This window comes from Pleurodeles waltl, chromosome 7, assembly GCF_031143425.1.
Source record: "Pleurodeles waltl isolate 20211129_DDA chromosome 7, aPleWal1.hap1.20221129, whole genome shotgun sequence".
NCBI classification, from domain to species: Eukaryota; Metazoa; Chordata; class Amphibia; order Caudata; family Salamandridae; genus Pleurodeles; species Pleurodeles waltl.
The window spans coordinates 81,517,805-81,545,386 of record NC_090446.1 but is presented as its reverse complement, the minus strand read 5'-3'; the positions used below and the strand labels follow the sequence as shown (position 1 = coordinate 81,545,386).

The window sequence follows — 27,582 nt, the reverse complement described above, 5'->3', positions numbered from 1 at the left end:
AGATCTGGCTGGATCTGGGGCATCTTCTGCACTGGAGTTATGTTTACATGCCAGGACCTGATGGTGCTGCATGCCAGGCTCTTGAAGTACAGTACCCTCTGGCAGTGCCGCCTGTGCATGCCACACTGCAGGGCTGGAGAAGGCCTGGTGATGCCAGGCAGGACTGAGATGCATTGGCAGAGCTGTCCGACGGCCGCGTGCTGAAATCCTTGGGGAGCAAAGTTTATATTTCTCCTGCATACCTCTGGTAAACTTGTAAACTTTCTATATTCTCACAACTGAAAAATTTCTCACAAGTTTCCATAGAGCCTTAAACTTAACAACCTTTGTGATGGTTGTAAAGTCTGAGATGTTTGTGGGGTGGAAACAGATTTAAAAAAGAAAAAAAAAAACGGGACAGGTTAGACATAAAAGTAGGACTAGATCCTTTAGTCACACTTTTATATCTAGCCTGTGCTACGCTAGAGAGTGTGTGTGTCTGTGTGCGCGCGTGTGTGTGTATATATATATATATATATACACACACTCCCCCCCAGAGCAGGCAGGCAGACTTTAGAGGTGCATATGAAATGAGAGCACACCTTTCACTTCTGATGCGCAGGTTGACCTGACCTTTGCCCCAAAAACCGGGACATCTGCCCGGGGCACCGGCAGAAATGTGTGGTTGTTCGCCCTGGAAGTGCCGAGGGTGCCCGAAGTTACACATGAGAAACTCTGCGTCCACGAGTACTGATCTGGCGGGGGGCTGCATGGGATTATAGAGTACCGTAAATGTGCAGAGCAGAAGCAGGCCACAGTGAGGCGGGCCAGGACATAGAGCATTGGCAGACCTTTACACATAGAGCCTTGGCACGGGTTCCCACTCTTGGCCCCTGGAACAGCAGGGGGCGCTGCAGGCACTGCTGTTAGATATGAGTGAGGTGCTTCGGCAGAGCCAGTATTAGAATAGTGAGGAGGGGAGAGGCTGTGGGCTTGGGACGTGGAGGTTGGGGGGCAGGGGTTCTGCAGCACCCCAGCCTCACGCTTCTGCAGTTGAAACCATTCTGCGCCCACTGTCTGAGCATGATTCCAACTCCGATGGCAAGAAGGGGGTGAAATGCTACTGAAACCAAGATGATCTTTGAGATCACCAGCACTGTAGGGTGGGGCGAGGGCATTATCAGCTGCTCCTTCAACGGAATGCCAGCCTGATGGGCACACTTCTTCAGTTACTTTTCAGGACATACATGTTCCTCTGTTGCTGCCCGGAAAGGGCATTACAGCGCCATATCTACACTGGTCTCTGCTGGCGAGCTCTGTTGGCACTGCCAAGCACCTCTTTTTATGCACATGCAGCATGTACAGTCAATTCATGTGACCTGGTATTTCTTTGTGTGTTATTTTACACAGCACATCTCAGAAACAAAGAGGCAGCCCCTGTTCACAGCTTCCGAGGTTACAGTCTGCAAATCTTGCTCTATCTCAGCAAAATACCGGGCTGAATTAATTCACTTTACATACTTCAGACACACAGAAACAGGTCCCCGGCTTTGCCTTGGGCCAACAGAGCCCACCATGATGCTGCCCAGGGTACTGTTGCCCGCTCCCCTGTCGCAGGGGCACTGTACGCTGCCTTGTGCCACATACGTCTTGCACCATGGTGTAAGGGTGTCTGCTTGATGCCTAGAGTAGGTTCTGTACTGGTAGAGTACACTTTCAGTACCAATGTTATGCCCTGACATACTTTACAATGATCCCCACTTTGTATTTGAGCACAGCTCACGCCACCCCTGGTCTCAGTGCTCGTGAAGGCAATGCAGGAAGAATGAGTGATGTCTAAGGTTGTATAGGTCTGACTCGCAAGTTAAATGCTGCTTCGGTGCTTGTTTGTGTGAATGGGTGAGTGAATGAATATGACACTAATTCCATGATTAAATGAATGGATACATGATTGATTGAGGTGATAGATAGTTACACAGAAGCGTGCATGTGTAGGTAGAGGAGGGGGAGACGGCAGTGTGTGAGGGCAAAAGCAGCGTGAGGTGCAAGTGTAGGGTGTGCAGGCTGCAACAGAAAGGGAAGCAATGCGGTGGAAGGGGAAGTGCATACAGCAGTGGCAGTGACTGATTTAGCAACTGAGTGCTTGAATGGACCAGTGAGTGAGAGACAGCAGGGATGCATAGATGCAGAGGTGAATGTATAGAAAAGGCTGCATGAACTGATGAGTTCGGGAATGAATTAGTGCATTAATTGATGGATAAGTGAGAGCATGGACAAGAAAGGGACAGGTCTGCGAGAGCAGTTTGGCACATGAACTGCAATTCTTAGAAGCCTTTTCACAGCCCTGAACCATGTCTTGTCATCAGCAATGTAAAATACAAGAGTTGTTCCTCAACCAGTAAAGTGTTGTCAACTCACCATCCAAATCTTTGGTCGCAGATAACGTAACAGTTGGTGCATCAGACTAGACGGCCAGAGCATACGATGCTAGGCTACGCAGTGGATGCCTCCCACTTACAAAAATGCCACATTGGTGCCATGGATACCCACAACATATCATTAGATGCCATCATGATGCCTTGTATGTCCACCACATATCAATAATGCCATCACGATGCCATGGCTGCCCACCATATATCACTAATGCCATCATGATGCCATGGCTGCCCACCATATATCAATAATGCCATCTTCACCTCTTGGATACCCATCATTTACCCATACTGCCATCATGATGCCTTGGATACCCACAACATATAATTAGATGCCATCATGAGGCCACGGATGCCCATCATTCACCCGTAATGCCATCATTATGCTGTGGATCTTCACTATATACCAATGACGCAATCATAATGCTGTGGATCGGTATGTAGTCACAATTCCAATTTGTTGATTTGGTAATAAGTTAACGAATATCCTAATTGGGCCATTTGCGATAGTAAAACTGCATGATGCATCTGGCCCATAATTATTATCTAGTTTAGTCACTCTTGGTAAAGAATAACCTTAGCCAGACTTAGGCCCTCATTCCAACATTGACGGGCGGCGGAGGCCGCCCGTCAATGTTGCGCGTCAGGAATACCGCTCCGCGGTCCAGAGACCGCGGAGGGTATTCCAAGTTTTCCCCTGGGCTGGCGGGCGGCCGCCGAAAGGCCGCCCGCCAGCCCAGGGGAAAACGACCTTCCCACCATGAAGCCGGCTCGTAATCGAGCCGGCGGAGTGGGAAGGTGCGACGGGTGCTACTGCACCCGTCGCGTATTTCACTGTCTGCTATGCAGACAGTGAAATACATTTTGGGGCCCTCTTACGGGGGCCCCTGCAGTGCCCATGCCGTTGGCATGGGCACTGCAGGGGCCCCCAGGGGCCCCGCGACTCCCCCTCCCGCCATCCGGTTCCCGGCGGGAGAACCGCCAGGAACTGGATGGCGGGAGGGGGAGTCGGAATCCCCAAGCCGGCGCAGCAAGCTGCGCCGGCTTGGAGGATTCCTTGGGGGCAGCGGGAAACCGGCGGGAGACCGCCGGTTTCCCTTCTCTGACCGCGGCTAAGCCGCCGCGGTCAGAATGCCCCGCGGGGCACCGCCGGCCTGTCGGCGGTGCCACCGCGTCCCGCGGCCCTGGCGGAAGTAATCCGCCAGGGTCGTAATGACCCCCTTAGTGATCTGGTCCACACTTTCTAAGCACGAACCAAGTGTCCTGCTGTCCGAAGGCTGTCCTTGGACCCCCCGCCCTGGCACCGGAACAGCTCAGGACTGGGGTACACTGGAGGACCCAGCACTGCATGGATGTGCTCACATTTCAACTGTGCTCTGTGAAACGCAAGCCAGGGCCTTGATTTCATCAGGGTGGTATCTTGGTCAGTGAGACTGGGGTTGTGTGAACTTTCAGATTTTCCAACAATCACGCTGGCATATAATGTAAAGGCGCATGAGCGGGGCTTGGGGCAGTAGAAAGGGAGAGGATGCAGTTTGATATGGTTACTAAGTAATTCAAAACAAACAATTTTGTAAAAATAATCAACATTTTGAAGACTCAAAACAGAGAGGGGAGAGTGCGTGTGTCGGGGAGGGAGGGGGTTGTCTGTGCATGTGTAAAAATCTCTGGTGAAATCTGACTGAAAACACTTGTACTCAACTGTGTGTGAGAAAATATATTTATTAGGGAGGTGTAACTCCCAAAAACACCCATCTAAAGATACGCACCTCGATTTCATATGCACTGAGCCCAGAAAAGGCAGAAGCAGGTCTCAATCTTACCCTGTTCCTAAACTGTAGATTCTTGTAGGAGTCCCCAGGTCCTGAAAAATAACCAGGAAGAGAGACGGCATGAATTATAATCAGAGTGAGGGGTTTGCGGTAGGGTCAGAACCACATCCTAGCTGCACCCATCTGCTTCTCACACCTCCCCAGTCCTTCAACTACATGTCATTCTATCTCTCTCTCGCTCGCTCTCTCTCTCTTTCTCATTCTCTCTCTCTCATTCTCTCTCATTCTCTCTTTCTCTCTCTCTCTCTCATTCTCTCTCTCTCTCTCACCCCCCATCTGTTCCTTTATTCCCTTTTGCCTGATCTACTTCACTACATCATTCCTTCAGGCATTTTTTCACATCTTTCCTTCCCTCTAAACCCCTTCCACACATATAGGGGGTCATTCTGACCCTGGCGGTAATTACCGCCATGGCGGAGGTCGGCGGTAGCACCGCCAACAGGCTGGCGGTGCACCGCTGGGCATTCTGACCGCGGCGGTTCAGCTGCGGCCAGAAACGGAAAGTCGGCGGTGTACCGCCGACTTCCCGCTGCCCTTGAGAATCCTCCATGGCGGCGGAGCGCGCTCCGCCGCCATGGGGATTCTGACACCCCCTACCGCCATCCGGTTCCTGGCGGTTCTCCCGCCAGGAACAGGATGGCGGTAGGGGGTGCCGCGGGGCCCCTGGGGGCCCCTGCAGTGCCCATGCCAATGGCATGGGCACTGCAGGGGCCCCCGTAAGAGGGCCCCACGAAGAATTTCAGTGTCTGCTTTGCAGACACTGAAATTCGCGACGGGTGCAACTGCACCCGTCGCACCTTCCCACTCCGCCGGCTCCATTCTGAGCCGGCGTCCTCGTGGGAAGGGTGTTTCCCGCTGGGCTGGCGGGCGGACTTTCGGCGGTCGCCCGCCGGCCCAGTGGGAAAGCCAGAATGACCGCCGCGGTCTTTTGACCGCGGAGCGGTCTTTCGGCGGGAACCGCTTGGCGGGCGGCGACCGCCGTCCGCCGCGGTCAGAATCACCCCCATAGTATTTCCTTTATTCCTTCCTTTGTGTCTTAGCCCCAACTCCACTTCTTGCCTCCCCCAATGTCTCCACTCTTATCTCTGTTTTTTTCTTCTCCTGCTCTTTTCTTACTTCTCGTTCCAAACTTGTGTCACTCCCTTCCTCCTTCCCTCTTTGACCCATACTTTATTTTCCCTATTTCCAGGGCCACTTGAATTGTGTGGCAGGGGAGGGCCAAATTATGCAGCAGGGTTGAGTAAATTATTTGGCAAGAAAAGGCAAATTAGGAGGCATAAAGTAGCACATTTTACATGGTGTTACTTTATTATTTCAGCATTTGTAAGCTTGCTAGTACTATCTGGGTATTGGTTTCACCTCATTAGTACCCGTTTAGCACATAAATATAGCAATAAGCAACAGAAAGGTGACCAGTCACTCTTTTCAAAAGGGCCTCCCACTGCACACAACGTGTTGCTACATTTTTAGTAACTTTTGAACTGTTAGAAACAATTTTTTGTTAAAATCTTCAGATTATGCATCAGATGGTGAATAATGTGGCAAATGCGGAAAATCTATTATTATGCAAAGATCGCCACAGCCGCACAATCAAATAATCCCAGTGGCCCTCCATATTTCCCATAACCCCCTTTCTACCTTCATGCATTGCTTCTATTAATCTATTCTTCCCACATCCCTCCTTTTCATTCCATCTTTCTAGTTTGCTCCCCCTCTCTACCGTCTCCCTCATTTATTCCCTCCGGCCACAACTTGATTCCCATTGATTCCCTCTGGATGTCCTCACTTTTCCACTTTTCATCCATTGTTGACATCACTCCTCCCTGTCCCCCTGTTCATCCCTCTCATCCTTTCTTCCTTCCTCCCCCCTCTGCTACCTTCCTTCTCTCCTCCCTTACACCCTTCTGTCCCTCCACCTCACGCACCCTCTTAGACAGAAGCCTCCTCTCATAGCTCACCTTTCCTCACACGTCTCTTTCTTCGGATGAGGAGGAAGATGAGGGCCACAGTGATGAAGATGATGGCCACTGGCAGGACCACTGAGAGACACCACAGGGCTGTAGACAAACCTGGGAGGGGAAGAGCACAGGTGAAGGAATGTATGGGAGAGGGTCTACTGGGGGCTGGAAAGGAGAAAGGGAAAGCATGTGGAAGAGAAAGGAAGGGAAGAGTAAACATGAGATGCAGAAAGAGAGCAACCATAAAGAGGGGAAGGTGAATAGTGACACAGAGGAAGAGAGAGGGATGACTGTGCCAGAGACAAAGAAGAAAAGAATGAGTGAAAGAGAGAAAGAGAGAAAGATAGAGGTAGAATTAGGGCAAGAGGGAGAGAGGTCAGTAGAGGGATAGTGACTGAGTGAAGGAGTAAGGAGCAAAGGAGAAGTGAGATTGAGAAAAGAACTGAACGGCAAGAGGAAAGAGAGGTAAGAAGGCGAACGAGAGAGAGGAACCGAAAGAGTCCAAGCTAAATACCAACTTTCAGACACTATGCACAGGCAGCATTGAAAATTGGTGTCCTCCCTGCAAACATGTGCCATGCCTATAGTTGGCCCATGCAGCAGGCATTCTTTGAGTCCATGTGCCATGCCCATAGTTGGCCCATGCAACAGGCATTCTTTGAGTCCATGTGCCAGTCCCACAGTTGATCTATGTGGGAAATTGTCCAAAGATGTTCCATGTTGCATGCGTCCACAGATGGACCATGTGGCATGTGTTCACAGCTTGTCCGGGTGGTATGTATTTGCAAATGGCACATGTGGCATGCGTCAGCCATTGGCTCTTGTGACACAGATGGTCCAAGAGACGTGTACACAGGTAGCCCATGTGGCATGGGTACACATTTGGCCCATGGGGCATGTATCCAGAGTTGGCCGAAGTGACATTCATCCATAGATAGCCCATGTGCCATGCCTACAGATGGCCCATATAGCAAGCATCCAAAAGGATCCCTGTGTCAGGCATGCACATTTGGCTTACAATTGGCGCATGTGTTCACAGCTGACCCTGTTAAAAAATGGATTCAAGCTAGCCTGGCTAAGGAGGGGTGATATCCTGAAACCGGTTCCAGGATGCTTGATTCTGGTCCAGGGAGGACCTGGACTAGAATTTCGGGGTGGGCTGTCCCCATGGAGAGCAGGATCAAGACTGATTTACATATGGCTGGTCCAAGCTGGAATGGCGTGGCATGCAAAAAATGATGGATTTAGGCCCACGTCTTTGACTGGGGGTGAATGTTTGACATTTTTCAGCATTCCGTCCATCATCTGTTCTTTTTCCTCAGTTGACCCTGTGATATGCGCCCAGAAAGCCCAAGTGTCCTGTATCCATAGTTGGCCCATATGGCAGTGCACACAGCTGCCTATCTGATACATGTTCACCGTTGTGTGGCATTATGGCCCCAAAAAGTTCCATAGATCACTTCCTGAAGTCGATACTGCACTTGCAGCTGGACGCCCACGTCCTCACTGTTTTTTTAGTATAACTGGATGCGTGTGCACACAGGCTCACACACGCATGCAAGCATGCAGTGACAGACACACAGCCACATACACATACACATTGAGTGCAATATGAGCCACTGCACATGGGTGCCTACAGGTACACAGTACTTGTGTGTGTTGTAAGAAAGATTACATGCTGACAAAATGTTGCACATCTCTCATATCAATATCAACGGAAGAGAAACAGTTGTAGTTCACGGGAAATCAAGAAAGCCAGGACAAGCATGTGTAGATCAGACTAGAGCTAACTTCGTCTCTACTTGCTGAAAGGTGACACCTGCTGCAAAGGTTGCCCCTGTCCCAGAGCTGGGCGGTGCTTATTCTGTAAGGAAACAAGTGCAGGGGGCCAGTGCTTAATTTGTAAATAAAAACTTGCCGGTGCTCAAAGCTCTCCTCTGAAACACGCGGCTGCTGCAATTAAATGTGCGAACACGGAATACTGAGGCAGCGTAATCCTGAAGCCACCTCGGGCCTCATTAATCCATTACAGCCGCTCCCTGCCCCTTCAGCTCACTCTTGCAGCTTCCTGGTTTTCCTCTTTCAGACGAATTTTCGTTTATCTCTTCCTCCTTCTTTCCCATATGTGTCTTTTGCTCCCAGTAAATGCTTGTGGCAGAAAAATAAGTGCCAGCCCTCAAGAATAAGTGTCGGTGCTCAGCACCGGAAACAACAAGCAGAAATTAAACACTACAGGGGGCAAATCTTTTCTTTGGTGCATGCAGCAGATGCTTTGACATGCCGGGTTTGCTGAACACAAAGGCTCCCTAGTCTTCAGTCCACCTCAAGCCTCTTTCTTCCACCACCCTACACTTCCTGCCTCGTTACCTACTCATGTGGGTTCTTTTTCATACCTGCCTTTTCCTTTTGTAACTATTTTCCTATCTCTCTAGTTCTACTGCTTCTTCCCTGATCTACTTCTTTCTCTCATATTTTGGGTCCAAGTGTAATGATGAAAAATAAATCCTGGTCACCAAAAAGGACTACCAGTGTCCACTAATTGCAACCACCAGCACAAATTAAGTACTGGGTGGGGATAGCTAGAGATACCAGTGTGCATGATGTATGCCAGGCACCAGAGGAGCAACAACCGCCTTGTTTGATCATCATTGTTGGACTTTTTATAGACATTTGACACCATGAATTATGTGGTCCCTTCAACTCGACTGCAGGAGGCAGGTGTAAGAGGCAGACCGAGGATTGGCTTAAGGCTTTTCTGCAGGGATGGGTGCTGGTGGTAACTGTTCTGCCTTTCTCATCCATATTCCAAAACCTCACTTGTGAGATATTAACGTTACTTATCTGCTTGGCCAGCTTATAAAATTGATGAGTTATTTCAACTTAAGGTAACGTCATATGCATATGACACTCAAATCATTTTGAAATTCGATGGAAACGTAAACAAAACACATACCGATTTTAGTTTCTGCCTGTTTTCAGTGGCCCTTTGGATGCAGAATATATTCCTAAAGTTGAACTGTGATAGGACCGTGGTACTGACATTGGGAGGCTCCTCTGGTGAGCATTGGTCCTACGACTGGTGGCCATCCTCACTAGGTAGTTGCCACTCACCGTTTAATAAGGGGCATAATTTGTGGTTTGTTTTTGACAACGAGTTGGAATCTTCAGAACAAATTTCTAAAACTTTATGCTTCTTGTTATTTCTTTCTTAACACTTGAAGAAGACGCTACCACTTGCCCGTGAACTCGAGATTCAAAGTCAGTTGAGTATAATTGAGGGATCATGTCTTGTTTATTGTAATACACTTCATTTTGGGCGCGGCCAAGTATCACAGTTAGAATCTGAGAAAACCCTACAAAAGCTAGTGGCCAGAGTAATTCTGGGATTACTGAGAAGGACACCTATTTTGAACAACTTGAAGCAATGACATCGGCTTCCTGTTGGCAAAGACGTCAAATTCAGAAGCTAATGTACCTGTCATGATCTCAGATAAGTCAGCAGCCCCTTGTTTATGAGGAAGATGATCACTTACGATCCCTGTTGCTCTTAAAGATTTGATGCAACTGGCTTGTTAGCCATCTCCAAGATTTGTGAAAGTGGTCCTTTTCTCTTCCGTTGGCGGGCGAGGTGACTGAACTCTCTTACTGCAGATTATTGGTCTTTTAGGAACCTTCTGAAAACTTTTCTCTTTGTTGACTCATACATTTGCTGGTTCCTCTTTCTCAGTACTATGTTGTAGAGCTAGCGCCATGAAGCCCGGAGAGGTAGTGGTGCACCCTCAATGTACACGACGACAAATAATGGTTACATCCATGCCCGTGCTGGAAGGACACAGGCCTGCCACTCAGCTTTGATCCCACCTGCACATGCACCGCAGAGGCTGATATGTACATGATCTGCTTATGCGTCCCATCCCTCCCAACCTGCTCGGTCTCCAAGGCACCTACTGTCCAGTGCTCGTGGTGGTTGATGCCATAGTAGGTGATGGAGTGGACCTATTTTGGGAGGGGAGCTATGTTACTACTGAGGGATACTGAAAAGAATGGATGAGTGAGGATGGTGATGAGACAAACGATGAAGATGAGAGGCACCATATGGGAATTAAATAAGAGGCATGTTCATTGGTAATATAATACACTAGCACCTTCAAAGGATGGCTGTGGTGTTCTTAGCGGCAGCTTGGCTTTAGGTGCCGATGCATAGGGAAAAAGAAAAGTTGTTGCCCGGGGATTAGGAGCCGCCGCACCAGAGGTCAAGATTTGGCTCTGCGAAGTGGTACCCAAGTAGGGCTCAGTTCTTGTGCCAGATCAGTGCTCGAGGTGGTCCAAGGCAGGCCCTTTCGGCCAACTACCTTCTTTCCACCAGTGGTCCCCGAACGGAGATCTTCATAGAAACAGCCTCCCACATTATCCACTGTGCCCTGATGCTCACCTGCCACTCATCTCACTCTAGAGATGGACATATTTTATTGGCCACTTTCTCGGAAATGTCTCATGGGCCCTTTCATTCCTCTTTTCAGCCATATTGCTCAGACAGTTAGGCTGGCCCTAAAGCAGAAGGGCAGTGGTGAAAGATTAAATGGCTGCTCAGGTGAGGGCTGCATTGTCTCTAGGGATGCTCTTTAGCTTATATTCAGAAGTTTTGCATCTGCAAGGGAGGATACCCCTTGGAAAATCTGCTATTGTTGCGTTGCCGATGTAGAAACATATACATATGTGCGTTTTATGGATAAATGTATCTGGCATTTCTTCACTGCGGAAAGGCATAACCTAGTTTGCCAGGACAATATAGCTGACCTCTGTCCAGAGTGATATGTTATGAAAAAAACGATGAATTGGAATGTTGCCTGAGTGCTTACCAGTGGCTGAGAATGAATCATGCGTCCCATCCATTCATTTGTTGTTTTTCTAAGTCAGACGCCCCAAGAGCGATAGGAATACCTGGATAGGGCCAATGCTTACTTCAGACGTGGCCCGTGCTCACTCCAGACGCAGACCGTGCTCACTCAAGACCTGGCCTATGCTTACTCCTGCCTTGCCCCGTGCTCACTCCAGACGCAGACCGTGCTCACTCAAGACCTGGCCCATGCTTACTCCAGACGTGGCCCGTGCTCACTCCAGACGCAGACCGTGCTCACTCAAGACCTGGCCCATGCTTACTCCAGACGTGGCCCGTGCTCACTCCAGACGCAGACCGTGCTCACTCAAGACCTGGCCCATGCTTACTCCAGACGTGGCCCGTGCTCACTCCAGACGCAGACCGTGCTCACTCAAGACCTGGCCCATGCTTACTCCTGACGTGGCCCGTGCTCACTCCAGACGTGGCCCGTGCTCACTCAAGACCTCAGTGCAGTGACTCAACACCTACTGCAGTGAGCAACCCCATAACCCTCAGTGCAGTGATCCGACACTGTCACAGTGAACAGCCTCTGCACCCTCAGAGCAGTGAGCAGAGACCTGGCACAGTGGAGAGCGTCTGCACCCTCAGAGCAATGAGCTGACACTGGTACAGTGAGCAGACCCTCCACCCTCAGGGCCACGAGCTGAGACTGGCACAGTGAATAGACTCTGCACCCTGAGAGCCAAGAGCTGACACTGGCACAGTGAACAGACCCTGCACACTGAGCTGACACTGGCACAGTGAACAGACTCTGCACCCTGAGAGCCAAGAGCTGACACTGGCACAGTGAACAGACCCTGCACCCTGAGCTGACACTGGCACAGTGAACAGACCCTGCACCCTGAGAGCCCTGAGCTGACATTGGCACAGTGAACATACCCTGCACCCTCAGAGCCCTGATCTGACATTGGCACAGTGAACAGACCCTGCAGCCTCAGAGCAGTGAGTGGAGACCTGGCACAGTGAACAACTCCCGCACCCTCAACACAGGGATCCAAGTCCTGGCGCAAATGAGCAACCTTGATACACTGCAACCACAACAACACAACATTGCCATTTATGAAGGTTACACGTCGAGCAATCTCCAATATATTAGTTGAACCCAAAATGCATAATTGATGTCTAGCAGCCTACATTAGTATATTTTTGACAAGCCCTGACACAACAGCAGACTGGCATATAATTATATCAATTCTGGTGGTATTTATTTCCTGCCACAGACGTTGCATGTGCCCCTAAATTGCACAGGCACTATGATGGGCACTAAAGCCTGGCACATTATTTGACACTGGTGTTTTTTCAAACTGCCTTATGATTTTTGCAAGTCTTTCTTTAAATCGAGCCACAGTGCATCATATAATCATGACTTCTCTGTGACACAAAAATATTTGTTTGCTGCCCACCCAGAGGTTTACATCGGGGGCTCGGATCCCTCACAGGAACTTCAAAAACCAGTGCACCTCGCTGCTTCAGTATTCTGGAAGAAAACAATACTGGAATATTGTATTCGTTCTTAATATCTGCAGCTCATATCGGGTTTTAGCTCTTATATTTGAAATATGTGCTGTGAAGCTCCATCTGGCCTAAATGTCTCCAAATGTTGTTTTAGGAAAGGGAGGAATCTACCCTGTGCTTAATTTGTAAATAAAAACGTGCCGGTGCCCAGATCCCTCCCTCTTAAACCCGCGGCTGCTGGAATTAAATGTGCAAACACGGAATACTGAGGCAGTGTAATCCTGAAGCCATCTCGGGCCTCTTTAATCCATTTAAAGCCAGTCCCTGCCCCTTCAGCTCACCCTTGCAGCTTTCTGCTTTCTCCCTTTGTGACGCTTTTTCGTTTTCCCCTTCCTTTGTCTTTCCCATATGTGTCTTTTGCTCGCAGCAAATGCTTGAAGCTGAAAAATAAGTGCCAGCCCTCAAAAATAAGTGCCGGTGCTCTGCACCGGAAACAACAAGCACAAACAAGCATTTGCAATGCAACGGGTCTCGCGTTTGCTCATGTTAGAGCTGATAGCGTTGTAAACTCCTAACCCGACTTTTCACCTATCGGGCAAAAGTGCATTTATATACGTAACCCGAAAAAGTGCAATTAACTATGTAAAGCGCTTGACTTCTGCCAAGCGAGATCACGCTCGTAAATTAGAGAAAAAGAAGTCCACGAGCCCGATGGAAAACAGCGAGCCTCGCATGTTTTCTGTACTTGGTCGCTGCGCTCGAGGAGGGCTAGCCACCAGAAAAGGCATGACCTATGCGTGCCTTCGACTAATGAAAGCAAGCAGATTTTATTAGGCAAGGCCACAAACCAATAAAAAACACTGACATGACGTTGACAGGGCTCCGAGCCCTTTTCTGAACACTAAAGAGTCTCGCTGCGATACGCATGCGCGAGTGCATGCAACGCAGGCCCAGCCCTAACTAAGCACTGACTCTACCAGGTCCCGTCGCCCATCAATCATATGGTCAGAATATGGTTCCTGGGCCAACGTGGGACTGGTGTGAACATTTCTGTAAAGATTGTTATTGCATTCCAGTACTGCAGTGGTGCCAGTCAGATGACACTGAAATCAGCCCAACCTGCAACCTCTGTTCCATCCTTTCATCATGGTTACTGATGCCAGCACCCCCAGTCTAGAGCACAGAGCAAGGGGCGCCCCTAGACTGACAGCTACCGACCCCCTAGACAAACCATGAAATTTGTACCCACATTCCCAAAACTCAAGGGCAAACCTAGCAGGTTAATTTTTTTCCACTGAAGTTGGTGCCCCACTTTCAGTTGGCTGCCTAATGTGTCTTTATATTTGGCCCATCATGCAACGAGCCAACAGCTGATAGATTGCATAGCTTAACCCAACTGTCATTGAGATAGGCCCTTGGATGAGCTCCGTCAATTCAAATTAATACCTTATTTTTCCTCTAAAGTACCGTGATATTTTCAATGAGGCACATACATGTTTATGATTGTTTTTGTTAGTTTCATATAGCGCGAACTAAAGGTATTGGATCGCTTTACGTGAGCACCAGTTATATTACACCAGGACACGTTCATTTTAGTAGGCATGGAGAGTTTAAGTGACTTGCCCAGAATCACAGGATGTCGAGTCGACGAGGAGACTCGAACCTGGTTCCCCGGTCCAAGACGGCAGCTCTGGCCGTTACGTCACATCCTCTCCTCATATTTGCAGGGCAGAGGCACTGAGGGGAAGTGAGGCTTTGAGAGTGGCAGAGTGTGCTGTGCTCTCTTGGGACATCTGGGAGCCATCGGCTGCTGTGTTGCCTTCTATCTGACCCCAGAGCCCTGTTCTTCTTCTGAGAAGATGTGAAACACAGGTCCTCAGCTGCACTCCAGGGGGAAGGATGCAAGTATGGAAGTGATACAGTGAAAATCACTACCAATGGAGAATAATACCGTGAGAGTAGACATTTTGTCATCACTCCCTGGCGGTACCTCAGTAGAGTGCATTGCTTGCTTTTTAGGCAGGGAGAAACAGATAGAGATGGGACACTGACATCCCCATGTCGTGGGACACTAGGCCTGATTTAGAATTTGACGGACTGGATAACTCAATCACAAACATAACAGATATCCCGTCGCCCTGTTACGACTTCCATAGGATACAGAAGAATAGTAGTTTGACTATACTGGATATCCGTCAGGCTTGTGATGAAGTAACCCCGTCCGCTAAACTCTAAATCACTCCCACTGTCACAAGTCATTCATCCTTGTATCAATAACACGACTACCCTGTGATCCCTCAGTTGGAAAAATGTCCAACACCCGGAGCTAAGGAGTTACACGGCTGTTCCCTGCAGTGCAGAAGTTGTACAAAACACAACAGCCAAACACTGATGCTACCTACTTACCGGGAGGTGGTGGGTGAGTGCACAAAGTGTCGTTAGTAGCCGTTCCAGAACTCTTTACCACAAGGCCGAGAGCAGAGCACCTAAGGCAAAGAAGAAGAGACACTAGTTAGAGACATGCTACATCAGAAAAACAGCAACCATCCGAGACTGTGAAAATAACCCCAGTCAGAACATCTGTGAGGAACAAGAACCACCAAGATAACACCTGCCAAAGTGAGAATACCATCCCACAACACATGAAAGCATTGAAGGAAACCTTCTGAAATATGCAACCTCTGGTAAGCATGCAGTAGATACAACACAATGACTGCTCTCATCAATGTAAAATGTAGTGATCCCTTAATGGGAGGTGGGAGGTGGGGCTGGGCAAGAGTGCTTTAGGGTGCAATGTCGGGGCACCTCCAAATTTCGGGTGATTTGGGGGGGGAGTTGCTCTCTCCCTTAGGATGACTGGGTGGGGGGTGTAAGGGGCTGGGGATGGTGAGCACTTTGAGGGAGAAGTTTCAGGAGGTGGGGGGTCACACTAATGTGGGGAGAAAAATTAAAATGAGCAGTGTTTGTTTGAAACCTTGGGAGAGAATTGTAAGTGCCAGCAAGTGGGGGGGTATACCTTCCAAAACTAATAAGTAGGGTGCAGCACAATTATTTGGTAGATCAGAGACTGTGCTGTCTGTTGCAGCCTCAGTTAATTAAAATATGAATATAATTTCCTATAATGTGAAAGGGCTTCTGAATAAACGGAAAGCCCGTGCATCTTAAGCTGGCTGATGACGTTTAAACCAGAAGCTATCTTTTTCCACGAAACACATTCAAGGACAATGCTCCTAAATGTAATATCCCCCAAAAATATTCATTTTTTTTTTTATGCGTCTGCCGGGGTACCATTTAAGGGGGTCGCTATTCTCTTGGCCAGTACGGTTAATGGCAAATACATGATGTTATAAGGGAGGTCAAGGGTCGCTGGTTAGGGCTTAAAGTGGCGGTGAACAGTAATTTGATAAACTTAGTCAAACATTACGGCCCTATTTCGGATAATATCGAGATGTTAACCCTAATTTATATATAATCTGGCAATGACAGCAGTAGGCCCAATAATATGGTGTGGGGATTTTCGTATTTATACAGAATTTGGCATTATACACATCTAATAGCCCCAAGAGACAATTGAACCCACATTCACGCCATCTAATTCAGACACTGAAATGGGATCTTGGCCTTAGGGAGCCATGGCGTTCCAGATTTCCCTGGATGAAGGTTTATACTTGTCACTCGCGCCAATTCTCCTCGGCATCTTGTATTGATTTTATTTTGCTTACCAAGCCAGTACAGTGTCAAAAGACGAGTATTATAGCAAATCCTTTCTCCGACCACTCTGCCATCTCGATAGTCATACCAGTTAGTGTTAATATTAAGGAATGTCCTTGATGGCAACTGAACCTAGAAATATTAACAGACTCAATCTGGCTTGAACAAACTCGGATTTTCATTGAAGAGTTTTTAAGATCAACTCTGGTACAGCAGATGATATGGGAAGCGTTTAAAGCCGCCTTCCGGGGCCATGTAATCACCTATCAGATGCATAAAAATGGAGAACGGGATGTTCAGATGCAAGCACTTCAGAAAGTCCTAGTCGATGCCACTGCGATGCTCACAACTTCAGAAAATGGGAAAAGAGAATGCGTAAAAGCTGGAGAAGCTCTTGGAAAATCTTTTCTTAATTGAAGGTATTGGTAGCCATCAGGCTTTTCAACAGAAAATATATGAAGAAAGCTAGCAAATGGGGGACCTTTCTGGCATGGGCCACAAATGTTCGAAGAATAAACAGACAATTGTGAGGATTTTTAACATTGAGACGCAGTCAGTAGTCGATAAATGCGATGAGGTCGCAGGGTTTTTTAAACAACACTATCCAAAGATTTACGAAGAAAAGGGAGGAAGTCCTTGACTATAAGTTGACACAATTTTTTGAACTCATTAATCTCCCACAGGTAGCGGCAGAACAGAAAGATGCCATGTAGAAGAGATTCCGAGGCCCGAGATTATTAAATAATATGTCAAATGGAAGGGCGTGTGGCAGGATGGTATCCCGGTGGAAATATTTAAGAACTTTTCCAAGCAGTTGGTACCATTTCTTGTCAAAATATTCAATCAGTTCAGGCTGGGCATGTCCGCTTCAACTCTTTTCAAGGGTTCTGTCATCGTTAGTTTTCCAAAGAAAGGTAAAAATATCTTAGTCATTAACTCTTATAGACCGATGAGCTTGCTTAACGCTCCCTACAAGTTATTCACTAAGGTTCTAGCCTCAGACACTAAACCAATAGCCAATCAATTAATTCACAGGGATCAGTGCATTTTTTTTTTACCTGGGAGACAATTATCAGCAACCACCACCTTCCTGATTCAGGCAATCAACTACTTCTCCAAGACCAACACCAAGGCTTGGTGGCTGATGCCGAAAAGGCTTTTGACCTCGCTAATTGGGAATCACTTTTTTAAAATACTAATAAAATTTTGATTCCCAGTACAATTTGTGGACATCTTGCGTAATTTATACTATGGGACTATAGCGAAAGTAGTTATCAAGTTACGGGTTACATACTAGTTATGGGACTATAGCGAAAGTAGTTATCAATGTAACCTTAGCCTAGCAGGTTTTCATTAACACGGACATGCGACAGGGCTGTCCCCTGTCCCCAGTGTTATTTACCCTCTTCGTTGAACCACTCGCTATTAAAATCCGTAATGATGTTTCAGTTAGGCCTCCCATACCAGGGGTGCCCTAAATTAAGCTTTTCGCTGATGATATTATTCTCCATCCTCAACCAAGTATAGAAAGTGGCCCAAATCTGTTTAATATCGACACCTTCTTTACGGAAATTGGAGGCTATAAAGTGAACCAACAAAAAACTGAAATATTATTATAAAATTTTGCTATTAGCAATCTTCCCACTAATTTATGGTCTCAAAATGTGTCTCAATGTCCCATAAGATATTTGGGCATTTTTGTCACTCACAACTTTTCTCAATTATTTGATCTCAATTACAAGGCAGTACTACATAAAATCAAGGGGCTGCTGGATAGATGGTCGTATCTTCCACTATCGATCATTGGCAGGGTAGCAACAATCAAAATGTCCATTCTTCCATTATTGCTTTTTCTTTTTTCAGCTCTTCCCATTCCTCAATCGTATTTTAGGGAACTTGATCAATTGTTTTTAAAATGTATTTGGCAATATAAGCAGCCCCAGATAAAGACGCGATGCTACAACAGGGAATATCTGTGGAGGGTCTAACTCTACCCCATTGTTAAACCTACTACCATGCTGCACTCATAAAGTATTTAGCCCAAAGCCTGTCAAACACACTTGCAGTTGATAGTTTTTTCTTGATACAGACGACAAGAGAGTCTTCCATTGCGTTATCTTCTTTTCTAAAAATCCCTAAATTGCCCAAATTTACTAGTTATAAGTGTCTACATTCACTGGGGTATCAGTTAAATCATTTGTTTCGGATTTGGGAGATTCCCAGATGTTATGCATGGATCTCCGTAGAGGAATTTCAGGCTTGGAGTATCATTATTTTTAAGGCTACATTACTTCGGTGGAAACAGAAAGGTTTTTATATGCTTGGTGATTTTGCTAACAACGAAAGGTGCTTAACTTGGCTGGAAATAAGCCACCGTTTAGGGACCGACACAGAACATCTGACCTTTAGTGGGCGACAGATGTTCAGTTTTCTGACGACCACATACACAACCGTAAGTCCCAAAAAACATACTCGGCTATGTTTATTATATGCAAGCCATCTCATTGGTATGGGCAATTGCTATCGGACCATAAGGGTAAATACTCCAAATGCTTCGGTGGAGGAACAATTGATTAAAGTCAGCCAAAATACAGGATGTCCTATAACCAAATCAGATTGGAAATATATTGCAGAATTGGGGCATACAACCCTGCAGGCCACCAATTTTAAAAGAATGGGGTTGCTTGTAAGATGGCTGGCATATTATACACCGCTTAGGCTGACTAAAATCAATGCCTCACTCCCAGATCGGTACTTTCGATGTAAACTAGATGGGGCTGGTGATTGGCGTCACATCTTTTTCTCTTGTTTGCATATTCAAAAATCCTGAGGTAATGTTTTTCAGAAACTTAAGGAGTTGACTTATGTTAGAAATGGGGTTTCTGGTGGGTTAGTGTTTGCACCTCAGCCAGGCAGAATACACCACTCCAGTCAGGGCAAGGGAGCTACACACCCAAGATAACGCCTGCTCACCCCCTTGGTAGCTTGGCACGAGCAGTCAGGCTTATCCCAGAAGCAATGTATAAAGCGTTTGCACAACACACTCAACACACATGACACAATTAATACACCACAAACAAGACTCCAAAACAACATAAGTCGACATAAGTCGGTAATGCGCTGCTAAGCAAGCAGTTGTCAGATCATCATAAGTAGTAATACACGTAATCATATGTCAGAAGACACAATGCCCCCCCCAAACGTATAATGTATATCCAGAGAATGGTCATTATCATAGTATAGCAAAAATAAAGCATAATCACAACATAAGCCCTGCAGGCCTGAGACCGTCATTGTAGAGAAAGGCAGAATGTCCACTGATCAAATCAAAACACCTCAGACTTGAGGTCACTGCACGTTGGCGCTTCTTCTACCTTGTAGGCAGCGAGTGACAGCCCACCACATTAGTCTAGGACCTCCTGGGCTCCTCTAACAATAAATGTGGTCCTTTCTACCAGGGAAGCATCCCCGCTCCTCTTATGGGGACTGCGACCACAGGGAATGATGGGGGAACCCTCCTTGGGCTTCACCTTGTAAGGGTCCAAACAGGGGCCTCTGCCTTAGGAAATGTGGCCTTGGGGAGAGGCGGCTCCTGCTGACTCCATTTCCCCACACAGAGGAAAAATCACCCAGCTGACGCCCGTAATTGGCTGTGCGGCCACACCTGACACCAAGCTAGAGTGCCCCACCCAACAGTGACATGCACGGAGAGCGTGGGGTGGGAAACCCGCATCTTCTCCTCGGTGCAGTGGTTCTCGGTTGGGGAGATCCCTCTGGTGAGGCCAGCCACAGTCCACAGGGAGAGAGTGCTCCTCCCAGCACTCCCGCTCGGGGAAAAAAAAGGGGGGTCTGCTCAAACACACAAAGAGGAGCGCCTGACCCGCGCATCCTCCTGACAGGCAACACTTGGCCCATGCCCGGGACACACACTCTGGTGAAGGGTCGACTCTTATTCCCCAGGCCAAGCTGCGGTGGTGATCTCTCTCCCAGGAAGGGGCCTGCCTGTTTCCCAGAGGCACATAGGAGGGTGCCCTCGTCCACACTGAATCCACAGGCTCCTCACGACCTCTCCTACCTCGGGAGGGGAGGTCACAAACACAATGTCATGGGGGCACTTTATTGCACCCAGGACAATAGTAACGAGCTCTCATCGGAAATAAAGTGCTCCTCCTGTGCTTCCGTCCCTAGAGCGCTCTCCACATGCTCCACAAAGGCCAAGCGGGCACTCTACTTGTGCCACTCAGGAAGCAGCACCAAGGCAACAAGGATACAGGCGGGGCACACCACCCTGCCCCTGGAGACAGCTGGGGGGCACAAAGCTACAGGGCCCAGGCAAGCCGGCCAGCACAAACGTTCTGATGAGCACAAAGTGACAGTCCTTCTTAGTGTCCTAGCAGGCCACAGGTCAGTTCCACAGCGGAGCAGTCCCAAGGTGGTTCATGGCGAGTCCTTCCAGCATCTAGTGCCTAGTTCTTTAGTCCAGCAGTGTATAAAAATGTGGGGGTAGGGGGCAACCCCCTGTACTTATACTCATTCTGCTCTGGTTTCACAAAGGGGGTGGGGGTTTCAACGAGCACTAACTAGTTCCAGGAATGTCCCCTTCTCCTCCAACACTGGCTCCAGACATCAGTAGGGGGTAAACAAGCCCTTTGTGTCAGGACAGGGCACAGCCTATACAAATGTAAGTATGCCCTCCCTCTACCTCTCTCTCCCAGCCCAGAAAGACCATTCTGCATGCCGATGTGGTCCTGTTACACCTCCACCTTGCCTGTGTGATGGTTGTCTGGAAAGTATGCACAAAGCCCAGGTGTCACTCTAGCCCAAACATGGACTGAAGTCAAGCTGCAAAAGCACCACAGTTATAAGCACAGAGAAACACCCACTTTCTAAAGCGGCATTTCTTCAGTGGTAATAAAGAATCCACCTACACCAATAAGCAGGATTTCTCATTAACATTCCAAACATACTAAACATGCCCACGCTATTCCTCATACATCAGAAGATACCACTTAGAGATATGTCGGGGCATTTCCAATGCAATCCTATGAGAGGAGCAGCGCTCACAGTAGTGAGAAACTAAATAGGCTGTTTGTCACTACTAGGACATGTAGTACATTAAGACATATGTCCTACCTTTTAAATACACAGCACCCTGCCCATAGGGCTATCTAGGGCCTACCTCAGGGGTGAATTAGGTGTAGTAAAAAGGGAATTTAGGCCGTGGCAAGTACTTTGACTTGCCAAGTCAGTGTGGCAGTATACTGCGTATACAGGCCCTGCAGTGACAGACCTGAGGCATGTTTGAGAGGCTACGTCTGTGGGTGGCGCAATCTATGCTGCAGGCCCAGTAGTAGCATTTAATTTACAGGCCCTGGGCATATGGAATAACACTTCACAAGGGACTTACAGGTAAATTAAATGGGCCATGTATACCAAGTTGAGCACATGCACTTCAGCACTGATTAGCAGTGATAAAGTGCCCAGAGTCCTCGAGCCAACAAAAAGAGTGTCAGAAAATAGAAGGAGGAAGGCAAAAAGTTTGGGGATGACCCTGCAAAAAGGGCCAGGTCAAATAACTCAGATATCCATACCCCAGGATCCAATGCTTGCATTGTTTGGCTTTTCGAGTCCTACTAAGGAGGCAGGCAAAAGTGTTCAATTTATAGTATATAATGGCACAATTGTTGCACAAAGCTTCATTCTTTAGCAGTGGCAAATGGAAGAGGCTCCTTTGTTTGATCATTGGCAGGCCAAATTGGAAAGAATCAAGAGGTTTGAAGAAGTCTGTGCTAAATGTGCGGGCGATGAGTCAAATTTACGAAAATATGGGTGTCATTTAAGAACGACGTAGCTAACTCGACTGATACTTCAAGTGACTTACTTGGGTAAATAATTATTGCCCTGCATAGTGCTCATTTTATAAATGTTTGGAAGCATTGCCGGTCACAGAAAGAAAGATTGCACTTTATTTAGCTTCTTTAGGGCGAACCAAGACACATTAATCTGCACTTTGCACTTTTTTTTTTCTCAGAATTCAAAGGGCATGTAATCCATTTTAGAAACTTTCGGCTATTACTGTACCTGTATGTATTTGAAGTGGGCAGATATAATTTCAATGCACCAGCACTTTTCCTATTACATATTATGCTATTCATTGGGTTGAGTAAAATGACATTTCAGGCAGCAGCCTTTTATCTGTATTAAATTTATATTTGTATGGCTCTTCCATGTATTATTCTGTGAATTATTACCAGGAACTGCTCAATAGAAGAGTTGAAGAAAAAACTGACAGGAAAAGAATAAAATAAAATCCTCGAGAAGCATGAATCCCTCAGAATAGTACATGACACAAAGGCGAAGCCCTCAAGAAATAATCAGGGACGGCTCCTACGCAATGGGTGAGGATCGTCGCCCCTTGGCCAACAGCCAGGAGATGAAAAATGAAACGATAGTTCCACTATTATTTTATTTTTTATCTGCTGGCTCAGCAAGCAGTACAGGGAGGGGAGGGGCTGGGTCAAGGGAGGTTGGAGTACAGAGTGCCCCTAAGTGCGCATGTGTGTTTGGCCGGCCGTCTCAGGCGAAACTGCACAGATCCCAGGGCTGTGTCCGAGTGGCAATCTGAGGCGCTCAGACCAATCCTGACGCTGATTTCATGCTAGCTTTAGCATGAAAACAATGCCAGGATTGCTGGGGAGCCTGTGCTGGTGTCCCAGTGAATGCTGGGACACCAGAAGAGGAGTGACGAGCGAGGCGGCAGGAGGCAGTGACGGGAACAAAAAGGTAAGTGTTTTTTTAAATTGTATTTCATTATTTCCCCCGTCATCCACCCGCCTCCCATTGAGATTTGTGGCTGCTGCTGCTGGAAATAATCTATCAGGGACAAGAATCCATCACAGTACCACCAGCCTGAATGGAAATTATGAAAGTAACATCAGTCAGTGACAAGATGTCCTCAAAGTTGCATTAATTGAAGGCAAAAACCCACGATAACACTAGTCAAAAAAATGAAACCATATAAATACTACCTTTTGGAAGCATGCAACTGACCTGAAGCCATCAATTCAACACATATCACACAGAAATGACAGTCAAAATGGCACCACTCAGAAATAAGAAACTATCAAAACAGCAAAGTCCACAATATGAAAATAGCACTGGTTGGAATATGAAAATCATCAAAATAACACCCTCTGAATCATCAGAAAGTACCCCTTCTGAGAAATGAAAGCATTGCTACAGCACAAGTAAGAGACATAACAACAAGAAAATAGTGTTGGGCAGAGAAAAAAACCGCATAAGGTAGCTTTATCAGAAAGTAATCCATCATTTAGAAGCAGATACAAAATAAAACCTCGACAATAGCACTGGTCCGAGCAAAAATATTACATTGGCCCCTATTACAGACACTAAATAACTGTCAGAGAAATTAAACCATCAAATTACCCCTCCAATGCACATCAAACCATCAACACTGCACCAATTAGACACAATAAACCAGAACCGGACAGAAGCACAAATCCATCATAATAGCGCCCACTGGAGACATGAAGCCCTAAAAATTTCACTTAGAAACCATCAATATATCCGCCTTAGGGCAGCTGCTGCCAATGGTCATTGGGCCACGTGCCCACGAGCTCCTTCTTGGATGGGGACAAGAGGAGGGGCGTCGGCAGTAGAGAAGGAGCGCTCCGTAGCGATTTGCCACAAAATCCATCATCTACCGCATAATCTGCATATTTTAAGAAAAAACATCATTATGTTCCTTGCTCAGAAGGTTCAAAAGTTACTTAAAATGCAGCGGCGCGTCCTGCCATGCAGTAGAAGGCCCGTGGCAAAGCTGGACTGATAACCATTCTGTAATTTATTGCTAAATTGGGGTGTTAAACTGGTACTAATGAGGTGCAACCAGTTCTCCATCCAAAATTTACTGAACACTGCTGTATTATTTGGCCCTCTCCTGCCACATAATTCCAATGACACTGACTATTAGTTAAAGGCGCTTGTGATGTTTCAACGGAAAAACTAAATCTTCTGTTGGAGAAGTCGTCTTATCTTATAACCAGTTTTACAGGGGTCGGTGAAAGACCTATGAGCAAGATGATAAAAAACCTTGCAGGGGACTTGGGGGGGCAGGAGAAATAGCTTCTCTTTCCGGGCGGAAGTGAGCGCTGAGAGGACAATTCAGCCCAAGAAACCTCCCTGTGTGAGTAATGTGCCTGGTGTGTTGACTCTGTCACAAGATGGAGGCGGTGCGATGTACCCCGTGTGCTGTCGCCACCAACAGGATGATGTCACAGGTACACGTGCTCCTCGCGTCCACTTACAATGGCCTCCACAGTCCACCCTCTATGTGGTCGTTCTCAAGGATGTGACCCCCCTAAATGATGGTTGCAAAGAGGATTGAAGAGAAAAAATAAAGTGACCCATTGGCTCTCAAAAAAACATAGAGCCTCATTTACGAGGCCCTGAAGGCGCCCTGTGCCAACGGGAAAGGGCAGAAATGCATCGTATCTACAAAATGCAGCAATTTCTGCCCCCTCCCCCTGCGCTGGCGCACAAATTGCTGCCATGCACCAACGCAGGCACCCTTGCATGACGGTGCAAAGGTGCCTTCTTTGTGGATATGATTGTTTTGTTCAGGAAGGGGGACCGTCCTGCACAAAAACAATCACAAGCGGTGTTTTCCTCTTTCCATGTGTGCTGCTCAATAGAAGAGGATTACTCCTCTGTTCATACCGTAGCCACACCATCAAGAGTGGGCAGGGCGAAAGGGGGTTTAGCCATTCTGAAGTAAATGGATCTGGTGTAATAATGACTCAGGTTATTTCCAGTTGGTGCATATACACTCGCCAGTGTCCTGATGACCAACTATTGTGATAACATATTTAATAGTAAGCACACTGACATGCCTAATATGCTTAAAATCATTGTAAGCATATATATATATATATATATATATATATATATATATATACACACACACAGAGTCTGGGTATATGGTCGAAGTATATTGTCCAGGTATAGGGTCTCCATCATATAAGCTGGCGACACCAGTTATTACAAACCTTCTAATGACAATGTCTGTGGTGTCAGTAACACCGATGGAGATGCACAATGCATTTTATTTACAATCCCTATAGTGAAGCTCTAAATCATTTTATAATGAATTTTCAATTGTTTTCTCATGTGAGGCTTGCCCTTCAGCTTCTTTGTGAGCCCAGTCACTCACTGGAAGGGGTGCTGACAGCAGGACTGATTTTATTTTATTTGCAAAGGTTTTAGAATATTGACCCATTTTACAGCTGAACCCATCTGTGCCAGTGATTGCAGCACTTTGCGATCAACTATGTCTGTGGGGTGACACATGCAAAACCATATTGTTAATCTACTGGAGACCGAATTTAACAAAACATTGGGGTATTGATAAGGTGGTCCAAAGTAATCCCTTCTACCTTGCTCTGAATATAGCAGCATTGCTCAGGGGATGCAGAGAATGGCTTAGTTTTGTTTTGGAACATCCTGAACAACTAGGTCTAAGCCACTACTTGCCTGAACCACTACTGCTAAACAACTAAAAAGTCTCTACAACTAAGTACTGAACAACTACTGTCTAAACCTCAATTCTGCCTGAATAATAATTGCCTGAACAACTAATTTTAAGGTAAGGCTTTCTTTTTGGCTTTTATGGTTTATTAGTTGTTTAGAATATATACATATATATGTATGTATATATATATATATATTAGTTGTCCAGGCAATCAGGCAATTGTTATTCAGGCACAATTGTTGTTTAGACAGTAGTTGTTCAGTACTTAGTTGTAGAGACTTTTTAGTCGTTTAGCAGTAGTGGTTTAGGCTATAGTTGTTTAGGACCTAGTTGTTCTGTCACATATTCTTTGTTTTCTTTGGATTCCAAGACTCCCTCGATATTAGAGCTGGGGACCTCTGTGGCTAGCCGTTTCGGTGGTTTGATGCGGTGTGATCTTGGGCGCATCCTGATCTCATACGAGTAATGAAAACAAGGCCGGTTTTACTAACTGAGGTGAGGGCCTGTAGACACCTTCACAAAGAAGCCTTTCATTAGAAGACCATTAGGGCTGAAGCATGGGGATCCCTAGTAAAAGCAAGCACAGTTAGAGACGGCGGTGCAATTGTAAGGTCATTAATAGGAAATCATCATATTAGCACCCATCAGAGACATAAAAACGTAATCATGGTACCGGTCTAAGAAACTAGAATGTCACACGCTAGAGAAATGAAAAGAGTACCCTTTATAGACATCGAATCATCAAAATATGCCCGTCAATGGCATAAAACCATGGTGACACCTCCAGCCGGGGGCAGGAGAAGCCAAAATGCATCAGAGACATAGAATATTGAGCATCCCACCAGTCTAAGATCATAATACGTCAAAATGGCACATATGAAAGAAATGAACCATTGAATGGACATATTCTGCCAGGGAGACTATGCAAGTAATGCCCATCAGCATCAATGAAAAGCACAAATTGTCACCTGTTAAAGGCAACAAGTGATCAGATTAGCACCTGTGAGCATAATTTCAGAAAAGATCAACCCTCAAAATGGGAATACCAGAGACACAAAGCCATCATAATACGTCTTCTTCAAACAAACTTCTAACAAGCTACCACCAAACGTAGAACATCAATATCTATCAAACGAACACCCATCAGAGAAAGGGAACCGTGCAAGAGCAACTATCTGGTAAAATAAACCATCAAACTAGCACCCGCCGGATCAGAAAACAATTGAAATAGAACATGTCAGAGAGACAAGACATTTTCAAAATGATGCATGTTACAGTCAAGAACCATCAAGCAGATCAAAACTGTAGACGTAAATGAAACCAAGTCATCCAGGGGGAACATAACAGACATGAAACCATAAAAATAGCACCTGTCTATGACAAGGAAATGCCTTTACTGACAGAAATAAATGTCGCCTGTCAGGCATGGAACCACGAAAATTGTACCATTCAGAAACCAAACAACATTAAATTGCCACCTGTTGGATAAACTGAGTCATCAAATGACACCGATCAGAGACATAACATCATCGAACAGAAGCATCCGAATCCTGAAACATGAAACTCACCAGAACCCCAACATTTAAGAGCTGAGAACATTTCTTGGGCAGCTAGTTCTGTAATCTGCATACACATTACAGAAAAATGTTTTGTGTTCAAATATGTTATTATACTAGATTGTTTCATAGCTAAGACGTTAACCCATGAAAAATCAGATATACATAAGGAGCCCTGCAGAACTAGAGGGCTGGACTGTAAATGAGCA

General features: G+C 46.6%; 1 protein-coding gene across 1 annotated transcript in view; it reads right to left on the bottom strand.

Moving 5' to 3' along the window:
* LOC138246838 (uncharacterized) overlaps positions 1-27,582 on the bottom strand; it is a 62,223-nt gene that overhangs the window by 21,046 nt on the left and 13,595 nt on the right. The window contains exons 4-6 of the mRNA XM_069201593.1: positions 14,963-15,042; positions 6,202-6,312; positions 4,235-4,275 (exon numbers count right to left, since the gene is read on the bottom strand). Of these exons, the coding sequence (XP_069057694.1) occupies positions 4,235-4,275; positions 6,202-6,312; positions 14,963-15,042 (232 nt within the window). The remainder of the gene's footprint in view (positions 1-4,234; positions 4,276-6,201; positions 6,313-14,962; positions 15,043-27,582) is intronic.